The sequence below is a fragment of the Microcaecilia unicolor genome, chromosome 10 (genome assembly GCF_901765095.1).
Source record: "Microcaecilia unicolor chromosome 10, aMicUni1.1, whole genome shotgun sequence".
NCBI lineage: Eukaryota > Metazoa > Chordata > Amphibia > Gymnophiona > Siphonopidae > Microcaecilia > Microcaecilia unicolor.
In genome coordinates, this window is record NC_044040.1 from 219,153,902 (window position 1) to 219,175,326 (window position 21,425).

A 21,425-nucleotide genomic window follows, 5' to 3' on the forward strand; every position below is an offset into this window, starting at 1 on the left:
GGGGTAGTGAGGTCACCTGGGTAGAATAAGTCCTGTTACCAGTGTCGCTCTCCTGAACAAATCATCATCTTCCAGGTTACAATAAAGCAGAAGTGGGGTCAGAAGGTAAAGGTTATGTCTGGAAAGAAATCGACCTGAATGAAGAGGAAGAGGATGAACTAAGGCAGAACTTATGGGGTGAGTGAGTGCTTTAGACCATGTGATGTGACTTGTCTTGCAGCTGTGATGTTAATTCTCACTTTATGAGCTTGGCATCTTTTCTGCTTAAATATTTGCAGAGAACATAGTACAAATATGCATTTTCAGTTTCTTGTAGTGTACATTAAAAATAAGCCCAAAACACATGTAGCTCCCAAGGAGATTCCTCTGCTGCAGGTCAGGGGTGGGAAGGTCTCCTTGGGGTCACCATTGTGAAGAGCTGCTTATTTGGGGTGCAGATGGAGAAAGCCCAGCCCTGAGAGGGCAGGGTAAAAAGACGAATAAAAGAACTGAGCACTGTTAGAGTGGGGTCTTTGTCTGGTCCCCGCCAAGACCCTAAGCATCAAGGGGGGGGGGGGGGGGGGAAATCTCAGACCTAAGAAAAGTGGACCTCTGCAAATGAAGGTCAGTTTCAGTCTTTATTTATTAGGCTTCCTATAAAACAACAGAAGGGAGGGAAAAAGAAGAAAAGGAAGGCCATTAAAATTAAACAAAAGTAAAAAGGGATAGTTAGGTGTATCTGTGCTCTGAGCCTCTGCCCCCCACAACTAGCCCTGTAGGTCCTCTCAAAAAGCAAGTTTTAAATTTAGGGAGAGATGGTTCCATACAGAGAGGCAAAGGCAGGGAGTTCACAAAAAGGGAAAGACAATTTACTTAAACACATGTGTCCTATCTATAGAAGAAGCAAAATAACGGCTATAAGGAGGCAACAGATGAGTCTGTTTCAAAGCATTTGGAAACCTTTTTACAGGTTATGCAAATATTGGTACCACGAAGTATTATTGCAATCTGCCTAGATAATGGGCAACCTAGAAATGAGTAAGTATAAATAAAGTTCTTTGTTGTAAGGTTAGATTGATGACAAACTGGAGTCATGTTGGTCAGGTAGCTGAAAGGGGGGGGGAGTGGGTGGGAAGAAGGGGAAATAGAATGAAAACTTGTTATATAGCTCTATGTAGAATGATTTAACTCACTGAAAAGTATATAATGTTTGTTTTTCTGTTTATGCTACAATAAGTATTAAAAAAAAATTACATTGAAAATATAAATGAACGAGAAGCCAGTGGGCTCATCTGCAGACTGAGAGCACCCAAGTACTGAAATCGTGTGCTAATTGTAATCTCCTGATAGACCTTAATGGAAGCCTAACATAGAGTACATTACAGCAGATCAGAACAGCTAAATCAACCCTATTTTAATCGGAGTCTAATACGTTTCAAGTGGATCATGGAGTTTCCTTGTCTTTCATGCCATACCAGCCTAGACAAATGAGTTATATCCGTTGTTGTTGCTCCCATTAGGGGGGGGGGGGGGGGGGGCTACTGCTGTTTCCTTCTGCTCTTTGGTATTTCTCTGTTTCTAGAAGATGGTACAAACACATGGACTGGTGCAGCAGGATTTCTAGGCCCCAGGCCATCTTTCTCTTATGGAGCTTGTTCATAGTCTATAGGCTGATTCCTCTGGTTGAGCAGGGACTGGTACGTGTTCTCCAGTCAAGTAGGCTCCCAGGATTCAGCTGCCAGTCTGCCACAGTGTTTCTCCAGCTGCATGGGAGACTCCACGAGTCCTTGACTGTTCTGGCCATGACGTTGATGCTGATGATAACCTTGTTATTCTAGCACATTAGGATTCTTGTCAACAGTATTTGTCTGTATGCAAAGTTGCAGCTTCAGCAATAAAAGATGGAATAACTCTTGAGTCTTCATCTTAAGGTTAGATTTCTATTGCTGGATAGTGCCATGTATTATAATCCCATATATCTTTTTTTTGTTATATAGGAACACATATAGTGCTTATTTTGCTCCTACAGCTGCACACTGAGCAGATAGTTTCAAAGTATCATCAACAGTGACACTTAGATCTTTTTCCTGGACAGTGACTCCTAATGTGGAACCTTGCATCGCGAAGCTATAGTTTGGGTTCCTCTTTCCCACAAGGCTCACTCAACCAGGGTGCTTTCTACTTCCTTCATTGAATCATAGGCAGTGTCGGACGAAATTTGCAGATTAGCTACATGGTCTTCACGTCATTAATTTTCAAAGCAATATCAGTTGGATGTGGCTGCCAGATCTGAAGCTTCCTTGAGGATTGATTTCTATGTCCCACAAGTCTGGACTGATTCTTGGAATGAAAGGAAGGATAAATTAGATTTACCTGCTAATTTTCTTTCCTCTGTCCCAAAGGATCACTCCATAACCCTCCTGTGTTTTACTCAGTTTCATGTTTATAGGCACAAAGCTGAAAGTGTTTGAAGTTTTTTTTTTTTTTTTTTAATTTGCATGTTATGTTTGGTTCATATTAGCTTAAAGAGGCAGGAGTTATTGGTTCCTTCTTCATGCTGGAAGCCCAGACCAAATAGAAGAAGGAAGGCGAAACGCCAGCTAGCATAGTTAAAAACAGAGGTGAAGAAAGCTATTAGACATAAAAGAAAATCCTTTAGAAAATGGAAGAAGGATCCGACTGAAAATAATAGAAAAGATAAGAAATGACAAGTCAAATGCAAAGTGCTGATAAGGAAGGCAAAGAGAGACTTTGAAAAGAAGATTGCATTGGAGGCAAAACACATAGTAAAAGAATCAGTTGGACCACTAGATGACAGAGGGCATTCAGAGAAGACAAGACCATAGTAGAGTGATTAAATTAATTCTTTGCTTCGGTCTTCACTGAGGAAGATGAGGAAGAGATATCAGTACCAGGAATGGCATTCAATGCTGACGAATCAGAGAAACTGAGACAAATCTCTGTAAACCTGGAAGGTGTACTGGGGCAACTTGACAAACTTATATGGTGTTTAGCCCTGCCCAGTGCATCCCATAATGCACTGGGCAGGGCCTGGGTGCCACCATTTTGTTCCGGGCAGGCAGGAGGGAGGAGCCGTTGCTCACAAATGGGGATAGTGTGTCAAATGTCCGAGTGGGTGCCCACCTGGGCAGCAGTGACCATCAAACAGTTTGGTTTGATATGACAGCTGAAGTGGAGGGCGGCCACTCAAAACTCAAAGTCCTGGATTTCAAGCATGCTGACTTTAGTAAAATGGGGGAATACCTGAAGAAGGAGCTGATGGGCTGGGAGGACGAACGAGAAGTGGAAGGACAGTGGTCCAGGCTGAAAGAAGCTATAAATAGGGCCACGAACCTTTATGTAAGTAAATAAAAGCAAGAGAAAAAGGAAACGGATATGGTTCTCCAAACAAGTGGCTGAGAAAATAAAGGCTAAAGAGTTGGCGTTCCAGAAATACACAAAAACTCAAGAACAGGAACACGGGAAGGAATACCGGAGGAAACTGAAAGAAGCCAAGAGAGAGATACGTCTGGCGAAAGCGCAAGTGGAAGAACAAATGGCTAGAAATGTAAGGAGGGGTGACAAAAATTTCTTCAGGTATATTAGTGAAAGGAGGAAGACTAAAAAGGGAATTGTGAGACTGAAAATTTAAAACCTTTGGAATGTGTTTCCTGTAAAACCTATCTCTAGAACTGTATAATAGTCAATGTTGTCCATAGTTAGGCTTTGAACTTAACCACTTTTGTATGATGCTTAGATCCTTCTTCCTTGAGTTGAGATCATGTATGAATACTCCCTTTGCATTAATACAGCTCAAACCCCACCAGGGTTCACGCTGCTAGCATTCTCCGGAACTATTTGAGCTACAAACTTCGCGGCCAGCTCTGGAGAGGTAAAAAAAAGCTGAGTTTTATTACTCTGTGTAACGCGGAGCCACGCCGGATACAGCAAGGCAAACGAAATTTTCCTTGAATATAACAAATGACAGATTTTTGAAAACTCCCTCCGTTGTGCCGCCACTGCTGTGGAAGAATCTTGGAAGCATAAAATGCGCTCGTTTGCATAAGTTAGCATGCCCACCAACCTGATTGCTCGGAGGATCTCCATCTTTTGTGCATAGTTTAATTAATAGTTTGAAAATTAGAATTCTTGGCCTGGCTTCCCCCAAGCGCTGCGGTCCCAACTGATGGGCTCTCTCAATCTTAATGGGGCCTCCGCTGATTGTAGGCAACCACGACTCCAAAAAGCTTCTTAAGTCTGTTTCCTTGATCGATTCTGGGAGCCCCACTAACCTTAGATTGTTGTGTCTGCCGCAATTTTCCAGGTCCTCTACTTTAGATTCAAGACGCTCCGTTTTTTTGTAACACTTGATATGCGGCCTCATATTGTAGGCTTTTATCTTCCACCTCTGAAAGCCGTTGTTGATATTCTGTAAGGTCTGTCCTGAAACCCCCCCAATGTGCCATCTATTTTTTCCAACTTATCTGTGATAAGCTGCAGCTTCTGGTCGACCGAAGATTCTAACAGCGCTGAAACTTCTAGCACGATCTCCGCCACCCACGCTGAGCTTACTGTTGGTGCTTCCGTGGAGCCACCCTCTGCCATCTTAGCTTCTCTGGCACAGCCCCGGGCTCCTTCCTTTCGGTGGGGTGGGTCTTTGTCGCCATAAAGTCCCTGGTAGGCAAGTATCAAAGCACTTTTCCTCCTCAGCAATGCTTCTCTTGTTGCCTTGTCTGCAGAAACGGCTATTTGCAACAAATCTGCAAGGCGCTTGAGGTCAGGTTTTAAAACGGGGGTCGCGGAACTCTTTCCTGCGGCTTCCTTCTGCTAGCCTAGCATCACGTGACCTCAGGAGATGTCATTTTATTGTTGGACAATGCACCTTCACATCCTACAACTGAAAGCCTAAAGCGAGAGGAAGTTAGATTCAAAGTGCTTTTTTTGCCACCAAATGTGACATCTTTAATGCAGCCAACGAATCAAGGAGTTACTGTTTCATTGAAACGACTTTACAGGAAACAACTGCTAAAAAAAACGTATTTGGCTGACATAGAAACTGAAAGTGGCATGATCCAATTCGTAAGAGAATTGAACATAAAAGATTGTTCCTACATGGTTGCTGATGCTTGGAATCATGTTAAAAATCAAACCCTGAAAAACGCGTGGAACATAATTGTAAACAAACCAGAAAGACCTGGAGAGGGAGAAGAAGAAGATGATGTCTTTGAAAACATTGCCAAAGATCTTCTTGGTTGCTCTGTTCCTGATGCTGAGAATGTAAGTGAATGGATATACGGTGATGCAAATGATCCAGGGTATCAGATTGTAACAGATGACAAAATCATGGAATCAGTACAGTACAAGGAACATGAAGAATTAGAAACTGATGATGATCACCAGGTTGATGCTGATGCAGGACCAACACATGCAGAAGCCTTTGAATGTTTAAATACATCGATGGCTTGGCTGGAAAAGCAGGAAGACAGTAGTGCAATCCAACTCCTTTTTCTGAAAAGACTGTGCAATCTTGCAGCAGAGAAACGAAAATCGGCCTTGAAGCAAATAAGCATTACTTCCTGTTTTAGTGTATATACAAGAAATACAACACTGTACTGTAATTTACTTTTGAAAACAGTACTTTTTGATTAGAATTGTATTTTATACTTTTTTCTGCAAACATATTGAAAATAAAACTGTTTAATATGCAATGCTGTAATCTTGTTTTCTTTACAGAAATGCGATATATCTAATTATTATTATTAGCATTTGTATAGTGCTACCAGACGCACCAGCGCTGAACACCTGATACAAAGAGACAGTCCCTGCTCAAAAGAGCTTACAATCCAATTATCCGGATTTATGATTATCTGAATCACCCTCGGCAGAGGATAGTCTGGATAATCGGCGTGCTACTGTACTGACTAGTAGCAGCTGCCACCTGCTGGTAGATGGGCATAACCCAAAAGTCTGGACTGATCCTTTGTGGGATGAAAGGAAAGAGAATTAACAGGTAAGATCTAATTTCTCCATTTCCATGAATCCTGACAAGCAACCCTATTGTGATGTGTTCTCGTAAACTGCCTTGGGCTGTCAAGAGAAGTAATTTAGAAATGTGCTATTTCCTCAAATTATTTATTAATGAAACTTGTATTGGAGGTTGCAGGCTGCCATACCAACAATGAGTGTTTGATTCCTTCAGGGCTGGAGCTATTACTGTCCCTGAGAAGGTTTATATCTAAGGCAGAACAACAGTGGGTGGGGTAAACACAGAGTTAGGCGAGGCGATAGTAAAGGCCTGTGATAGAAGACTGTGCAACTGCACTCCCTTATTATTGGTATTTTACAAGCTTGCAGGTAGTTGGTTTCCTGCCATTGGAGGTGGAAATTGTGGTATTGCACGCCACCTCCCCCTCCCAACTCGAGACCCTTTAGAATCAGTGTATGTGAGTATCAGGTGGGACATGCTTCCAAACATGCCTGCTTCCAGTGGAATAAGGAAATTGCTGGGTATCTGTTAAGCATTACCAGAAAACCCTGTCTAATGTGTTTGGCCACATCTTATAATGGGTGTTTTTATTATGTTAGAATACATGTCAGGATGCTTTCCTTGGACACTTTGATCCTTTCTTGAAGCAGCGTGTTTGTGTCATCAGGCTTAACCCTGCACTCAGAAGAGGAGAGTGAGAGTGAGCAGAGTGTGAGCTCTGAGCAGCTGGATGTTCGCACCACTTCCCCACAGCTGGATGACATTAAAGGTGAGAAACCAGGGCCTGCGCTATGGTCTGCCAGACACCTTTGGCCACGTCCCCTTATATCCTTTAAAGAAAAGCAGCCACATGCTTAAAGTCAGATGGTTTGATTTTACTTTTCATCTTTAAAAAGATGATGTGAATTAGCAAAATGTGGTTCCTATTTAAAAAAAAAAACCAAAAAAAAAACGGTATAACATTTCGAGTCACCTGTTTAGCGCTTAGTACTGGAGATTCTCAGCTGGCTAGCAACATTCCATGTAGAAGGTTGCGCAGGCTTCTGTTTCTGTGAGTCTGACGTCCTGCACAGAAGCAGAAGCCTGCGCGGCCACATTGGTGATCTGCAAGGGCCGACTTCTACATGGAATGTTGCTAGTGGAATAGCAACATTCCATGTAGAATCTCAAATAGTAGCAACAGTGGAGGAGTGGCCTAGTGGTTAGGGTGGTGGACTTTGGTCCTGGGGAATTGAGGAACTGCATTGAGCTTGCCATGAGTGGGAAAGCGCGGGGTACAAATGTAACAAAAAAAACCCAAAAAACACTCGTTTATTAAAAAAAAAAAAAATTACACCCAGTGCAGCAGATTACATGTAAATAATTTCTGTACAAAAATCTGCCCAGACACAGGAGAGCAATGCTGATTGCCTTGGAAACCTGCGGGCATCGGGTGTGCCTTAGCAGCAGAACTGTGTACCTGGAGGTGGGGGAGGGGAGGACACACGTTAATGGGATCTATATTTTGCCCAGTCATGTAAATGTTTGCCCATAATTTCACAGCTGCAACACCTCCCCTTAACTCTGCATTCAGCCACGTGATCATATCAGCTCCTCGTGCCTCATACCCTTCAGTGAATAGTGCACGATCGACATGAGTCTTTCTTGTGCACTGGAACCTATGCCGTTTCTCTGTTAAACCTCCCGTACTTGATATGAGGATTTATTACTTTTATATGTGCAGCTTTATTCTTTGCTGCTGTCAGCAAATGACAGTTTAATTTTCTATGCTCCTGCTGCTGTCTAATCTTAGGATGACCAGTTCTGCTGATTGGGTCTGTTTGGGTATTGTTTTCCCTAGTGATAAGTGTTAAATTTTAATCCCTAACTGAGATGTGAACTGTACCAGGCAGATACAAGGGGGGCAGTGTCTCCAAATGGTTTAGTTTAAACCCACGGCTGCCTCTCCCAAAATCTTAACCCACTCTTCCCCTGAAGAGTTGAAGGCTGGCTAACAACCTGCAGACCTATAGATGCAGGGAGACCAAGGGAGACCCCCACGGATCTCAGCCTCCAGCCACAGCAAGAGACACTGAATAACTAAGTCACTCTCAATTCCAGAATGAAAAAAAAATTATTATTTTAAATACAGAAGAAAGAGAGGAAAGAAAAAGAGACTGAAAGGGCTCAGTACCTTCCACCTGCTGGAGACTGATAATACTGAGTCTAATTACAGTTAGCCAGGGCTCTTATTGGCTCTCTTGAGATGGGACAGGGATTTGACTGAAATGTCTGGTAATTTGTGGGATAGATCTTTCTACAGAACCAGGACACTGCTTCCTGGCCAATTTTGACTAATCTTGAAATATTCATGGACGATGACATTATTGTATATTCCTGGGGGAATGCAGGACATACTGCCATTTTGAGTCAAAGGGGCAGTTCTAGCTGACACAAAGGAGTGCTTCCTGCTGCCAGGATTTGCAGAACAGTGGAGAGGTGAGGAGGTCACTTGTAACAATTTGCAAGGGGAAGGAGTTCTTGCTGGGGAAAGTAAAAGTGCCAGGTCAAAACAAGGAACCTCATTGCACAACATAAAACCCTTATCTTGCCTCATGGATGTCAAGGCAGGTAGGAGATGGCTCATGTTTTCTTAATGGTCCTCACTGTGGCTCCTCTGAGAGAGACAACAACAAAACGTGAAGAGGGAGAATAGTAACACTGAAGGTGAGTGGAGTGTAATAATCTCTTTGTGTCTTTTTTGCAGTGTTTTATAATGAGGTCCTGGGAACGCTGCAGAGGGGTGAGGAGGAGAACATCTCCTGTGACAACCTGGTCCTGGAGATCAACTCGCTCAAGTAATGTCTGAGATGCTGGTTCCCCTTCTGTTTCCTTTAGTGATAGCTAATGTCTGTGATGGTGATACATCTCTATCTCTTTTATGTACCAGGAGTTCTCTAACGTGTTCTCTGTGGTTCAGGCTCCCCCTCTTCTCTTTCCCATTTCAGCTATAATGTACCCTGTGAAATAATGTCTGAGACACTGGATTCTCTTCTTTGCTTTCCAGTATGAAGAACAGCTAAAATCTGTTGGAGTGGAGGAGTAGCCTAGTGGTTAGTGCAGCGGACTTTGATCCTGGGGAACTGTATCGGGCAATCAAGCCATTGTGACATCACTGATGAGGTTGGCTCTTATTGGTGGAATGAGTGGAGGAGTAGCCTAGTGGTTAGTGCAGTGGACTTTGATCCTGGGGAACTGTATTGGGCAATCAAGCCATTGTGACATCACTGATGAGGTTGGCTCTTATTGGTGGAATGAGTGGAGGAGTAGCCTAGTGGTTAGTGCAGTGGACTTTGATCCTGGGGAACTGTATTGGGCAATCAAGCCATTGTGACATCACTGATGAGGTTGGCTCTTATTGGTGGAATGAGTGGAGGAGTAGCCTAGTGGTTAGTGCAGTGGACTTTGATCCTGGGGAACTGAGTTCAATTCCCACTGCAGCTCCTTGTGACTCTGGGCAAGTCACTTAACCCTCCATTGCTCCAGGTACAAAATAAGTACCTGTATATACCATGTAAACTGCTTTGAATGTAGTTGCAAAATACCACAGAAAGGCGGTATATCAAGTCCCATTTCCCTTCCCTTTCCCTCTGAAGTAATGTCTGTGGTGCTGGCACATCTTTCTGTTTTTCTACCCTCTGTGCTCTACAGTAATGTCTGTGGCATTGGCTTCCTTTCTTCTCTTTGTGTATTAGGCATGTGCTCGCTTTCTCTGCTATCAGCACTTGGTGAATTATAAAACATATAAGGATCAAGTTTGGATAATCATGAAAATGACTTTATTTTGGCGTGGTGGTCTGGTTGGTCATTCCTAGGAGATGCTGTAGTTTGTACAGATGTCTCTTGAGGTTGTAGGATAGACTGGTGATTTAACATCTTGGTGCTTTTAGAGTTCCCTGGGGATATGGGAGTCTGAAGCTACACTTTTTGAGAGGAAGGTATTTTGAATTTTTGATTTTAAGAAAGACGCTTTATTCTTAGTATATTTTCATCACAAAGCCATCCTCTCCTTCATGAGATTGGGAGATTCCCCATCCCTGTACTGCACCAACATCTAGTGTTAAATTGAGCATTTTGAAAGGGGATTTGGATTAAACTCGCACGTTTCTCAGTAGTGGCTCAAAGTGAGGGTCAGGTACAGTAGGCATTTGCCTGTTCCCCGGAGGGCTTACAGGCCAACTTTGTACCTGAGGCAGTGGAGGCTGAAATGGCCTGCTTGAGATGACTGAAACCCTAACATCCCCTGGTTCTTAGCCCGATGGGAAAACCCGGGCAAGTTGCTTCACCCTCCATAGCTTATTTACTAACCTGTGCTGACGTGCAAACCCTAGTCTTAATGGGGCCTATTTATTAATTAAATATATAACTTGCATTAAAGTTAATGCAGGTTAGCAAATGAGACCCTTAGATTGTAAATCCTCCATGGACAGAAAAATACCTACTGTACTGTCAAGTTAAATTGGAAACATGGATCTGAAAGGCCTAAATAAATAAATAGGTGTGTATGTATATATATATATATATATATATGAAGGAAGACGCAGAGAAATAAATCTCTCCAGTATTGCTGCACAGATAATACTCCACAACATCAGATCAGTGCGGGGTCTTGCCCTTTACTACTGCCTGTCTCTGTTCTAGTCTCTGGTGAGTTAAGGGGTTTCTTCTTTTAGTGTGATGCGAAGTTAAAGCACCATTTCTGAAATGTACTACTACTACTATTTAGCATTTCTATAGCGCTACAAGGCGTACGCAGCGCTGCACAAACATAGAAGAAAGACAGTCCCTGCTCAAAGAGCTTACAATCTAATAGACAAAAAATAAAGTAATCAAATCAATTAATGTGTAGAGGAAGGAGGAGAGGAGGGTAGGTGGAGGCGAATGGTTACAAGTGGTTACAAGTCAAAAGCAATGTTAAAGAGGTGGCCTTTCAGTCTAGATTAAGTGTGACTTTTCTTTTTAGAATGAGCGCTGAACTTGTTTAATAAATGTCACTGAGGACTGAATTCAGTAAATAGTGCTATGGATTATTCTCTAAACAGTGCTTAAAGTTAGGTACCGTTTATAGAATAGTGCTGAGGCAGGAACTGTGACTGCATTTAGGCGTAACCATTTAAGGTACTCCAAGGAAATCTTAGTGAAAATCCCTGCGCTCGATCCCCTTTATTCAATAACGTGCATAAATTAAAGGGACGCCCCTGATCCGCCCATAGCCACTTTCCCTTTTTGGACCTACACATAAAATTTACATGCAGATCCTGTTCCTAAATTTACTGGCATACATTTTAATTAAATCCAGTTATTGCTTGTTTAGCTCTGTTATCTGCTAAGTGGTTCATTATTCAATTTGGGGGTGAATGAATAGTGGTGGGGTTTGAGTAGAGCAGCAGTGTTTGAGGCCCTGGTTAGTGTAGAAGTCACAGCTGATGCCTCTCTTTCTGTTACAGATATGCTTATAACATCTCTTTGAAGGAGGTGATGCAGGTTCTCTCCAAAGTGGTTCTGGAGTTTCCGCTGCAGCAGTTGGAGACAGAGAGAGCAAACCTGTACTCAACAGCACTGGTGCCAGTAAGTGAATCTTTTAGCCAGATGTCGCGTATATGAGTAATTCCCAGCTCTCCTACGTGATGCTATTCACCGTCAATTTCATTCTTCCACAAAGGGCTTGACCTAGTGTTTAGTGCATCGGCCTGAGAACCAGGGGAGCTGGGTTTGAGGCGCACTGCAGCACCTTGTGACTCTGAGCAAGTCACTTAACCTTAAATTGCCCCAGGTACAAAATAAATACCTGTATATAAAATGTAAACCGCTTTGATTGTAACCAGAGAAAGGCGGTGTATCAAATCCCATCCTCTTTCCTGCTTTTCAGCTGAGATCTTGATGTTCTGATAGTACGGGTTTTGGGTTATGTGGTGCAGAGACTTTGAACTTGAGTCTTGGATAAGCCTTTAGCACTGATGTGAGAGTGAATGGAGCCAGAAGGTGACGGACAAAGACATATTTCCTTGTCCTGTTCCTCCCTGCTCTTCCCTACCCAGACACAAGTTGTGATTGATTCTGGCCAGGCCTATACACAAGTTTGGTTTATGATTTCATACACACTGGATTACTGGGTGTCACTTAGTCACCCACCTCTTCTTTTTTTGTTTTTTTGCAGCTGTTGAGGAAGTGGGCTCCATTGTTCAAGAACTACATAAAGAGGGCTTCAGACCACCTGGACTTCCTGTGGGCAATCGAAGACTTCTTCCTTGAGCATGAGACCCTCTGGGCAGCTATTGCCAAAGTAAGACTTCTACTAGTATTGGGATCCAGTATCAGATACAATTGCATGTGCACAAATATTGAATTCCACTGGATGGGACGAGTCTAAGGCTGGGAGGCAGGGAAGGGGCGGAGAATTTGCTTGGAATGAACTGAGGCAGCAGATAACTACCAAATTCTTGCACCTAATTGCTCCAGGTATATCCATGTACAAATGGTGCTTAAGGCCTGCTGCATTCTATCCACTCCCTTATCGCAGAGTAGAAAGGTGTACAGAATAGGCAGATTGATAAACTGAATTCCTAGGAGTTCATTGCAGCCTGGTACACGCTGCCCAGGGCCCTTGGACAGGGATAGGGGGAACTGTAACTTTGCAGGGGGCACATGTTCAGTTGGGGAGAGAGAAGCCATAATCCTGCTTGGGGTGCGTGTTAGGTTGGAAGGGATATTTATTTATTTGTTTATTTATTATATTTGTATCCCGCACTTTCCCACTAAAAGCAGGCTCAATGCGGCTTACATAGTAATAGGTAACACAGAATTTAGTTATGTAAAGTAGGAAATTAAGTATAACATAATAATAGGATGGATAGGTAGGTAGAGACAGGTGTTAGAGAGAGGAAGGTAAGGTGGGAGATAGAGTCTGGGTCAATGTCGTTTTCTCTTCAGTATATGTAAGGTAGATGGGTTCAAGAGATTAATCTGGGTCTTTTGGGTAGGCTTGTTTGAATAGATGGGTTTTTAGTGCTTTTCTAAATGGTAGGTGGTCATGGATTGCCATGGATTATGTTTTAAGCAAATCACATCATCTCTCTATATAAAAAGCAACACCAACGTTCTATGAAGCCTCCAGCCGGAAGTGTGAAGGGGGCGAGATATCCATTTTCCCTATGAGTGTCTGCCCCGCCCTCTCTGTAACACAGTCAGTGAAGGAAAACAGCAGAGCACGAAATCAAATCGCTGGCTCTGTAACAGTGAAGGACTCAGAGGGGGGAGGGGAGAGAGGCCAGAGGGCAGGGACACACACACTCCCACATGCACACAGAAGAAAACATTGCATCAGAAACGGGGCTTTTTTACTAGTATCTAATAACAAATTATAAATCATCCTTTCAATTAACACAGGATTACAGACATCAGTACCCATACTTGAAATCACATAAGCATAACAACATCTAAAAAAATTGACAAAATCTGTAAGTTAATAAGCACAACAGTAAAAACAAGTTAAGACCTAAAGAATCAGTAAAAATCATAAGACATCATTAAGTCTGCTATTAAATCTAAAGGAGACAAATGGTCAACCCGACTATGTCCAGAGGTACAGCTGACTAATGGGCAAGTGTAGAATGCAACCTGCTAAACGTCAAGTAGGCTTCTGATAGAGCTTCTTAACCAGAAGTGGGTTTCCTTTACAATGCCTAAGACAGGACACATGAGTTCAAGGGGACATGCACATATTCCCAGTAACATAGTAGCAGAGGAAGGGCCGTACAGCCCATCCTGTCTGCCCAAATTCCTTCTGGTTGTAGTGCCAGAGAGTGCAGTTGATCTTTGGCTTTCCCTTCTTCCCATCACAGCTAGGGTTCCTCTGTGCCTGACTCAGGCTTGCTTGGGTTCTCTTACTGGTTTTGTCTCCACCACTTCCCTTGAGATGCTGTTTCATGTTTCCACCATCCTTCTGCAGAAATATCTTGTGTCCTGCCCCTAGAGCTCTAAGTCTTTGTTCTTTTTTTTTTAATTGCAGGTGCTCATGACCTTTTACCAGTTGGAAATCCTGGCAGAGGAGATGATCTTACGTTGGTTTTCTGAATCAAAAATGTCTGAAAAGGGCAGAAACCTTTGCAAAAGCCCAGGTGTAAGTCAGACTGCCATTGCTGGGTTTTTCTTACGAGGTTTTGGATTTAAATTGTCTTTTTAGTAGTAGTTCAAGGGAGTTACATTCGGGTACAGTAGGGATTTCCAGTTTGTACCTGAGGCAATGGAGGGTTAAGCGATCAGAAGGAACCACAGTCTGACTTCAGCCCCGGCTTCCCTGGTTCTCAGTCCGCTGCTCCTCCAAGCCAACATGACGATTCATTGGTGAGCAGAGCCATAGCAGAGGCTCAAGCTTGATTACAGAACATAAGCCCGGATCTTCATGTAGCTGAGCGGTGCATGCTTCAGAGGGCGCTTGGTGAGATAGAGGGGATGAAGAATCCTATCAGTACATGTATGAGCTTCATAAAGGAGCCACAATCGACATGGTCCCTTGTGCAAAGATTGTTGGCACAGTATCCAGAATAGTGTTTTCCACCTTTTAACTACATTTTAAAAACTGCGCTGCACATCAGTCTCTGAAGCAGATATGGGAGAATAGTGAAATGTCCAAAAGAAAAGAAGGGGAATCGTCGAAGGCCCCAAAGGAACAAACTCAAGAATGGGAAGAGGAAGAGGTACTGTATGCAATGAGTGGGCTGCACAGAGACAAGGCCTGGCTCGCTCTGCTTTTATATATTGCCCGTTAGGAAGGAGAGAGAGCTGAGCATCAGGCAGCGGTGACTTTCTTTCCATGTGCTGCTCTAAGCAAAGTATAGTGTAGCTTAAACAGCCTAGAGCTAAACCATCCCCAAGTAGAAGCTTTACCAGTAGACTCTTAATTCTTAAGCAAATCTTCTTTATTGTAGTGCTCATAATAAACAAAGAAAATCCAACGTGCAGTTCAGTTGCTTAGAAAGAATTGTGGCCTTCTGCAATAGAGTCTGCATCTAGCCACCCCAAAGGCCAGGAGATGGTCAGAACCTCAGTCATGCTGAGAGGAAAAGCTGTAACTCGCAAAGGAAATAAGGAGGAGAAACTCGGGATAAATAAAAGGGGAATGTCTTGAGCAGATGGGGAAAACTCTTGATGGAATTACAGTAGATTAGGGAGGGATCAGCCCCTAGAACAGCTGCTAGGAAGACAGGGCACTCACACAGCCCGCAGGGGCAAGGAGGGAGAGCTGGCCCTAGCTCAGACCTATGAGCCAATAGGGACAGCTTACAAGGAGTCAATCACAGGATATGGCAAACTATGGGGGGGAAACCCCAGTACACAGTGCTGTCTGTTACACCTGATGGGTGAATTTCTTCATAAAGGTGGTTAATAGATAGACCATGCAAGTGAATGCCGATAATACTCATACAAAATATACATAACAATGCACCTTGCCACCATGAATATGGGGGCAGAACACACACCTGATGTGGTCTGCAGACAGCACTGGTTTGGAAACTCTAGCTTAGAGGGTTAGGAAATTAAAGAAGATTCCTTGCTAAGCCCAGGATACAGTATGACAGTGGCAGCCAGGTCCAAGTAGGGAAATTCTTTCCATTGCTCATTCCCAGCTTTAATAAATGGTGATCCCCAATTCTGCCATTAATAAATAAGTCCTCCCCAAATTTTCCAAATCTGTATTGCTTTGGTGTGTGGTGGTGGCTACAAGGCTTAGGGTACGATTAGCCCAGCCGTGGAAGGAACCAGCTAGGCCAAGTAGTGTGTGGTTTTTTTTTTTTCTTTTGCTGCTTCCTTGTAATGTCACAAACCTTAAAGTTCCAGCATTGTGTTTTGTCTGTCCCTCACTTGCCACTCTTCGTTATTATAGGTCTTTCCTTTAGCCACCTGCTCTCTGAAGTGAGCACGGAACTGTAGTCTACTGCCCTATCAGCCGAAAGCACTAAATCAGCACATCGCCAGCTCAGATATTTCTTACACTTTTTACTTGAAACCCCATTTTCCTTGTCATCTGCCAGTTTGTAGAGGAAGGTACAAAGTTTGAGTGCTGAGTACTTGATGTATAAAATCTTGGGCTGGTCCTGATGGAGGACATGGGACTTGTGTTCTGTGGATCACTCTCCTTGTGGGAGGGAGTCCTGTTCATCAGGTAGTAGTAACTCCGAGTGGTGTTTTATGGTCCAAAATTTTAGGGCCTTGTCTCTGTATTGAATGGCAGGGGATTTAAAACAAGGGAAAAATCTGCACCAAATTGTGAATGGAGGCTTATTGTGCCAGATCCCAGCCCTGGTTCCGATTGAGAGAGAAATACCAAGAAATGTGTAAATTCCAGTAATTCTTGTGTATTTGTTTCTCATTACTGACAGCTTCAGAAGTTCATCCAGTGGCTGGAGGAAGCAGAGGAAGAGTCATCAGAGGGAGAAGAAGCCTGAGCTGACTTGCTGACAAAGGACCTCTCTGTACCATGGCAGTCCCATGCCAGCATGTTATATACACATTTGGAAGCTGGAGTCTTGGCTCTGGCCAGCAGTTCCATCTCCATACCCTCAGCTACTTGCAGCTGCCTTCGATATTCCATTTTTAAAACTGAAACAGGATGAAATCACAATCTAGTATTGAAAAGTTAAGCGAGTATATTTGAGGGACTAACTAGACACAATGCTCGCCTTAACTTGGTGACATCATCTTGGGTTTCTGGATAGATCACAATGAAAGCATGACAACATCTTATTTCTGTAAGAATGTCTGAGCACTTTGCCATTCCAGTTGAGTGACTCTGAACGTTTTACAGTTCCGATGTAGGTAGGTGTTTAATTACTTGCATCCTCTGGAGCAAACAGAGCATCTTCTATGAGGGGAGAGTTTTCAGTGTACGAGTGAAATAACTGCCAAGTGCATTGTAAATAAAAACAAAACTCGTAGCTTGAAATGTCTGTATACAAATGTTAGAAGTCTAAAAAATAAGATGGGAGAATTAAGCACTAAGCAAAGAGGTAGAGATAATAGGAATATCAGAGAACTCCTGGGAAAAGGATAACTACTGGAACACTAATGTCAGTGCAAATTATATCGCAATGATAGGGAGGATCAAATTGGTAGAGGGTGAGTCAAACAGATTAAAAGCTCTGCAGGAAACAAAATGCAATGTGGAGTCTTTATTCCATGTGTGAAGAGTAAGAGAATAGTAGTGGAGTTATACAGCCGTCCGACTGGCCATGATGAAATGCTACCAGAAATCAGGAAAACTAACCAATTTGGCAACACAATGGGTGATTTCAATTACTGTAATATTGACTGGATACATTTCAGAATTGGCCAAGCTAAAGAGGTAAAGTTTCTAGATAAAAGAAATGACTGCTTTATTGAGTATGTGGTTCAGTACGTAGTCCGTAGTGGGACATAGGATTTGGTGTGAAAAGTAATAGTGTTGGGGCTGCTTGGCAATGGTGATCATAACATAATGAAGCTTGACTTAATTACTGGAGGGAGGACATTAAGGAAATCTGTTGCATTAGCATTTAATTTTCTGATGGGATTCTATGCTAGAAGAAACTATAAGGAATTGCTGCAGTGGTTAACGAGTTGACAGTAAGTGAAGGTACTGTTGAAAAATGGCATCTTGGAAGCCCAGACCAGCAACAGCTGGCATGGTTAAAAGGTGAGATGAAAGAGACTATTATAGCTTAAAAGAACATCTTTCGGAAACTGGATCCAGATGAAGAAGCATTAGACATCAAAAGAAAACCTTTTCGGTGCTTAGATGGCAGTTCCAGTACTGGGCAGACTTCTATGGTCAGTGTTACAAATGTGGCAAAATGGCGCAGACTTTGACAGTCTCTGTCCCAGTTATGGATGGAGAGGAGTGGATTCTGATGGCAACTCCAGCGATTGAGAAGTAGGACCAGCGTTGGGCAGACTTTGCAGCTTGAGACCTGAAGATAGCAGGAACAGGTGAAGAACAAGTGTGAATTGTTTGTGTCACATTCACTTAAAGGTGATAGTGGGTAAAATGTCAGTTTGCAATGTTGTTGGCATGCTGGTTTAATCAAGTATTGACAATGAATGTGACTTATACGACCAGTCTTCCATGATTGTGTGACTGCCCTATTTGTTACGTCAGCATTTGATCATGATGGAGTGTAACCTGCATAGAGTGGCAGGTGTGGTGGCTCTGGCCGCTTTATTGGGTGACTAGACGGCCATGTGGGTCTTTATCTGCCGTCATATACTATGTCACTTAGCAAGTAAGATGCAAAGCATTGATAAGGCAGGTAAAGAGAGAATTTGAAAAGAGGCTGACTGTAAGGGTAAAAACTCAGAAATCGTATCAGGTACATTTGGACCATTAGATAATCAAGTGGTAAAAGGAGAACTTAAGGAATATAAAGCCATAGCGGAGAGACTAAATTCTTTCCTTCGTCCTTTACTAAAAATGATAGAAAGGGTATATCCATGCCAGAAAATGATATTTCATTGCTATGATTTGGAGGAGCTGAAACAAATCTCAGCAAATCTGTTTGATGTAATAGAACGCATTGACAAACTAGAGTAGCAAATAACCTGAGCCAGATGGTACACAAGCAAGAATTCCAAAATGAAATTGCAGACCTACTGTTAGTAATTTGTAAACTCACGCTAAAATCATCTATAGTACTTGAAGTTTGGAGGGTGATCAATGTAACATCGATTTTTAAAAAGGGTTCCAGGGTGATCTGAGAAACGTTGAGGAGTCAGGGCCATACAAAATAGTAGAAACTATTATAAAGAACTAAATTACTGTACACATAGATAGTCTTGGTTTAGTGGAACAAAAATAACATGGATTTAGGATAGGGAAATTCAGGTCCCTCAAAAAAGATAAGGAAGCAATAATATTTCAATCTAAACAGAAACATGGAAGGAAACAGCCTGAAAGGAGCTCCAGGTCATTCAAAACCTTCAGAGATAAAACTTTCATCATAGACATAAAAACCTTGAACCAACCATCTGTAATATACGGTAATGAATGAAGTCCACTTTCATAAGCATAAATAGGAATATCGCTTATCCTTAAGAACTCTGCTCAAGTGGTGATCTTGCTGTGAGCCATTTTCGTGCTATAACAAGCCAAGTCTCATAACGACAACCAACAGTGGCCAGCGTTTCGCTGTGCTGCTTCAGGCTACTGCCATCTGGGATTCCTAAGAGTGCACTTAAGTTGGCATTATGGGACTTGTTATAGCACGAAGATGATTGTTCAGGAAGGTTTTGTGATGAAAGTTCTATAGCTCTGAAGGTTTTGAATGTCCTGAAGCTCCTTTCAGGCTTTTTCCTTCCACTTTTCCATCTGTTTAGATTGAAACACTATTGCTTCCTGTGATTTTTGAGGGAACTGAATTTGCTCTGACTTTTGTATAGTATTTACTCATTTCTTCCACTCTGCAAATTGTTTTAGCATAGAGAAGTCATACCTTACCACTCTGCTGTTATTTTTTGAAGACATGACTAAACCTGTGGATATAGTTGAACAGCATGCTATACAGTAATATATCTAGATTTTCAGAAATGTTTGACAAAGTATCTCATGGAAAATTCCTGAGGAAAAGTCATGAGAATATGAGGCAATGTCTGTTGTGGAGGAAAAACTGCTGAAAGGGTAGAAAACAGAGTAGAACTAAATGGTCAGTTTCCTCAAGGGTGAAAGGAGGAGTCGTCCTGGGACCAGTACTTTTCAACATGTTTATAAATGAACCTGAAATGGGAACAAGTATGATGATCAGAGTTGTAGATGACACAAAATGTATTTAAAGTTGTTAGATCACAAGTAGATATTGAGAAATGCAGTAGGGCCTTGGGGGACTGGGCAGCCAAGTAAGAGATGAAATTTAATGTGGACAAGTGCAAAGTGATGTTCGTAGGAGAGAACAATCCAAATTCTAGCTACATGCTGTTGGGGTCCACATTAGACATCACCACCCAGGAAGAAAATATGATGACGTCTTGTGTTCAGTGTGTGGCAGCCAAAAAAGCAAATAGACTATTAGGCCAGGAATAGAGATTAAAGCATAGAATAGCAGAATGTCTCTTGTGCACCCCCATGATGTCACCACACTTCGGGTAGTCACTGGATCTCAAACAAGATACAGTGGAATCAGGAAAGGTGCAGAGACTGCTGACCAAAATGATAAAGGGGATGGGACGACTTCCCTATGAAGAAGGAAAGGCTTAAAGAGGTTGGAGCTCTTCAGCTTGGAAAAGAGATGAGAGAGAGAGCGCGCTGCCAAGTTCCCCATTCCAGGAGGACGATTTCTTGGTCAGTCCTGGATTTTAAACTTACATCCCAAAGCAGTGTAGTATTTGAAGTATGTGATTTTATCCAATGAAATCGGTACTGCAGGTCCCATAATGCACCAGCATGAGGTTGACAGACATCAAATACCAGCCAAAAAGTCTCCCTCCTGGAATGGGTAATATGGCAGCTGTGTCTTGAGTGGAGCGGAATGAGTCGGTGCAAATTGGTTGTTTACTCTTTCAAAAAGTACAAAGATAAGGGTCCACGCCATCAGGTTACTAAGTAGCTTAAAACAAATTGCAGGAAAATATCTACGGTCAGATACTTGTGAACTGGATTGACACTGTTGCAAATGGGATACTGGGCTTGACAATTCTTGTGTTCTTATGAAAATACCATGATCCTTTCTCTGCTCCCCTAATCTGCAAGCTCCATACAAGGTCCGCAGAGGGAGAGAGCAGTCCCCTGGACCAGTTGCTCCTCTTGATTCCACAGGAGGAGTGGGGTCAGGCAACATGCTCAATCTAAAATTTAAAGGTCTGACTCTCGTGCCAACATTTGCTGCTGCCATAAGGACGGTGCTAAAAAATTATAAACCGCTTGCTCTGATCTTCAGATATTGTCCACAGCAGCAACAGGAAAAATTTAGTGTGAGGCCTGGGCACGGATGCATGCTCATAGCCCTGGTAGAGATGCTGTACATAAGTATTGCCATACTGGGAAAGACCAAAGGTCCATCAAGCCCAGCATCCTGTTTCCAACAGTGGCCAATCCAGGTCACATACCTGGCAAGATCCCAAAAAAGTACAAAACATTTTTTCTCCGAGGACAAGCAGGCTGCTTGTTCTCACGACTGGGTGACGTCCGCGGCAGCCCCCACCAACCGGAAATAAGCTTCGCGGGACGGTCAGCACGCAGGGCACGCCCACCGCGCATGCGCGGGCCGTCTTCCCGCCCGTGCGCGACCGCTCCCGCCAGTTACTTTTTTTCCGCGACTGAGAGAGTTGTGTTTTTCCCCTCTCTCTCGTTTCAGCCGCCGGATTTTTTCGACCGCGTTTACGCGGATCGTCGCTTTTGGCCTGTTCGGCCTCTTCTTTTTCTTCTTTCTCTTTTAAAAAAAAAAAAAAAAAAAAAAAA

The 21,425-nt window shown here is 42.9% G+C and overlaps 1 protein-coding gene across 1 annotated transcript in view; it reads left to right on the forward strand.

The window, feature by feature from the left end:
• Positions 1–21,048, forward strand: part of EIF2B5 (eukaryotic translation initiation factor 2B subunit epsilon) — a 46,419-nt gene extending 25,371 nt beyond the window's left edge. The window contains exons 10-16 of the mRNA XM_030215790.1: positions 76–177; positions 6,633–6,734; positions 8,712–8,802; positions 11,452–11,572; positions 12,162–12,287; positions 14,013–14,123; positions 16,384–21,048. Coding sequence (XP_030071650.1) covers positions 76–177; positions 6,633–6,734; positions 8,712–8,802; positions 11,452–11,572; positions 12,162–12,287; positions 14,013–14,123; positions 16,384–16,449 — 719 coding nt within the window. The 3' untranslated portion in view covers positions 16,450–21,048. The remainder of the gene's footprint in view (positions 1–75; positions 178–6,632; positions 6,735–8,711; positions 8,803–11,451; positions 11,573–12,161; positions 12,288–14,012; positions 14,124–16,383) is intronic.
• The last annotated feature ends 377 nt before the right edge of the window (positions 21,049–21,425 follow it).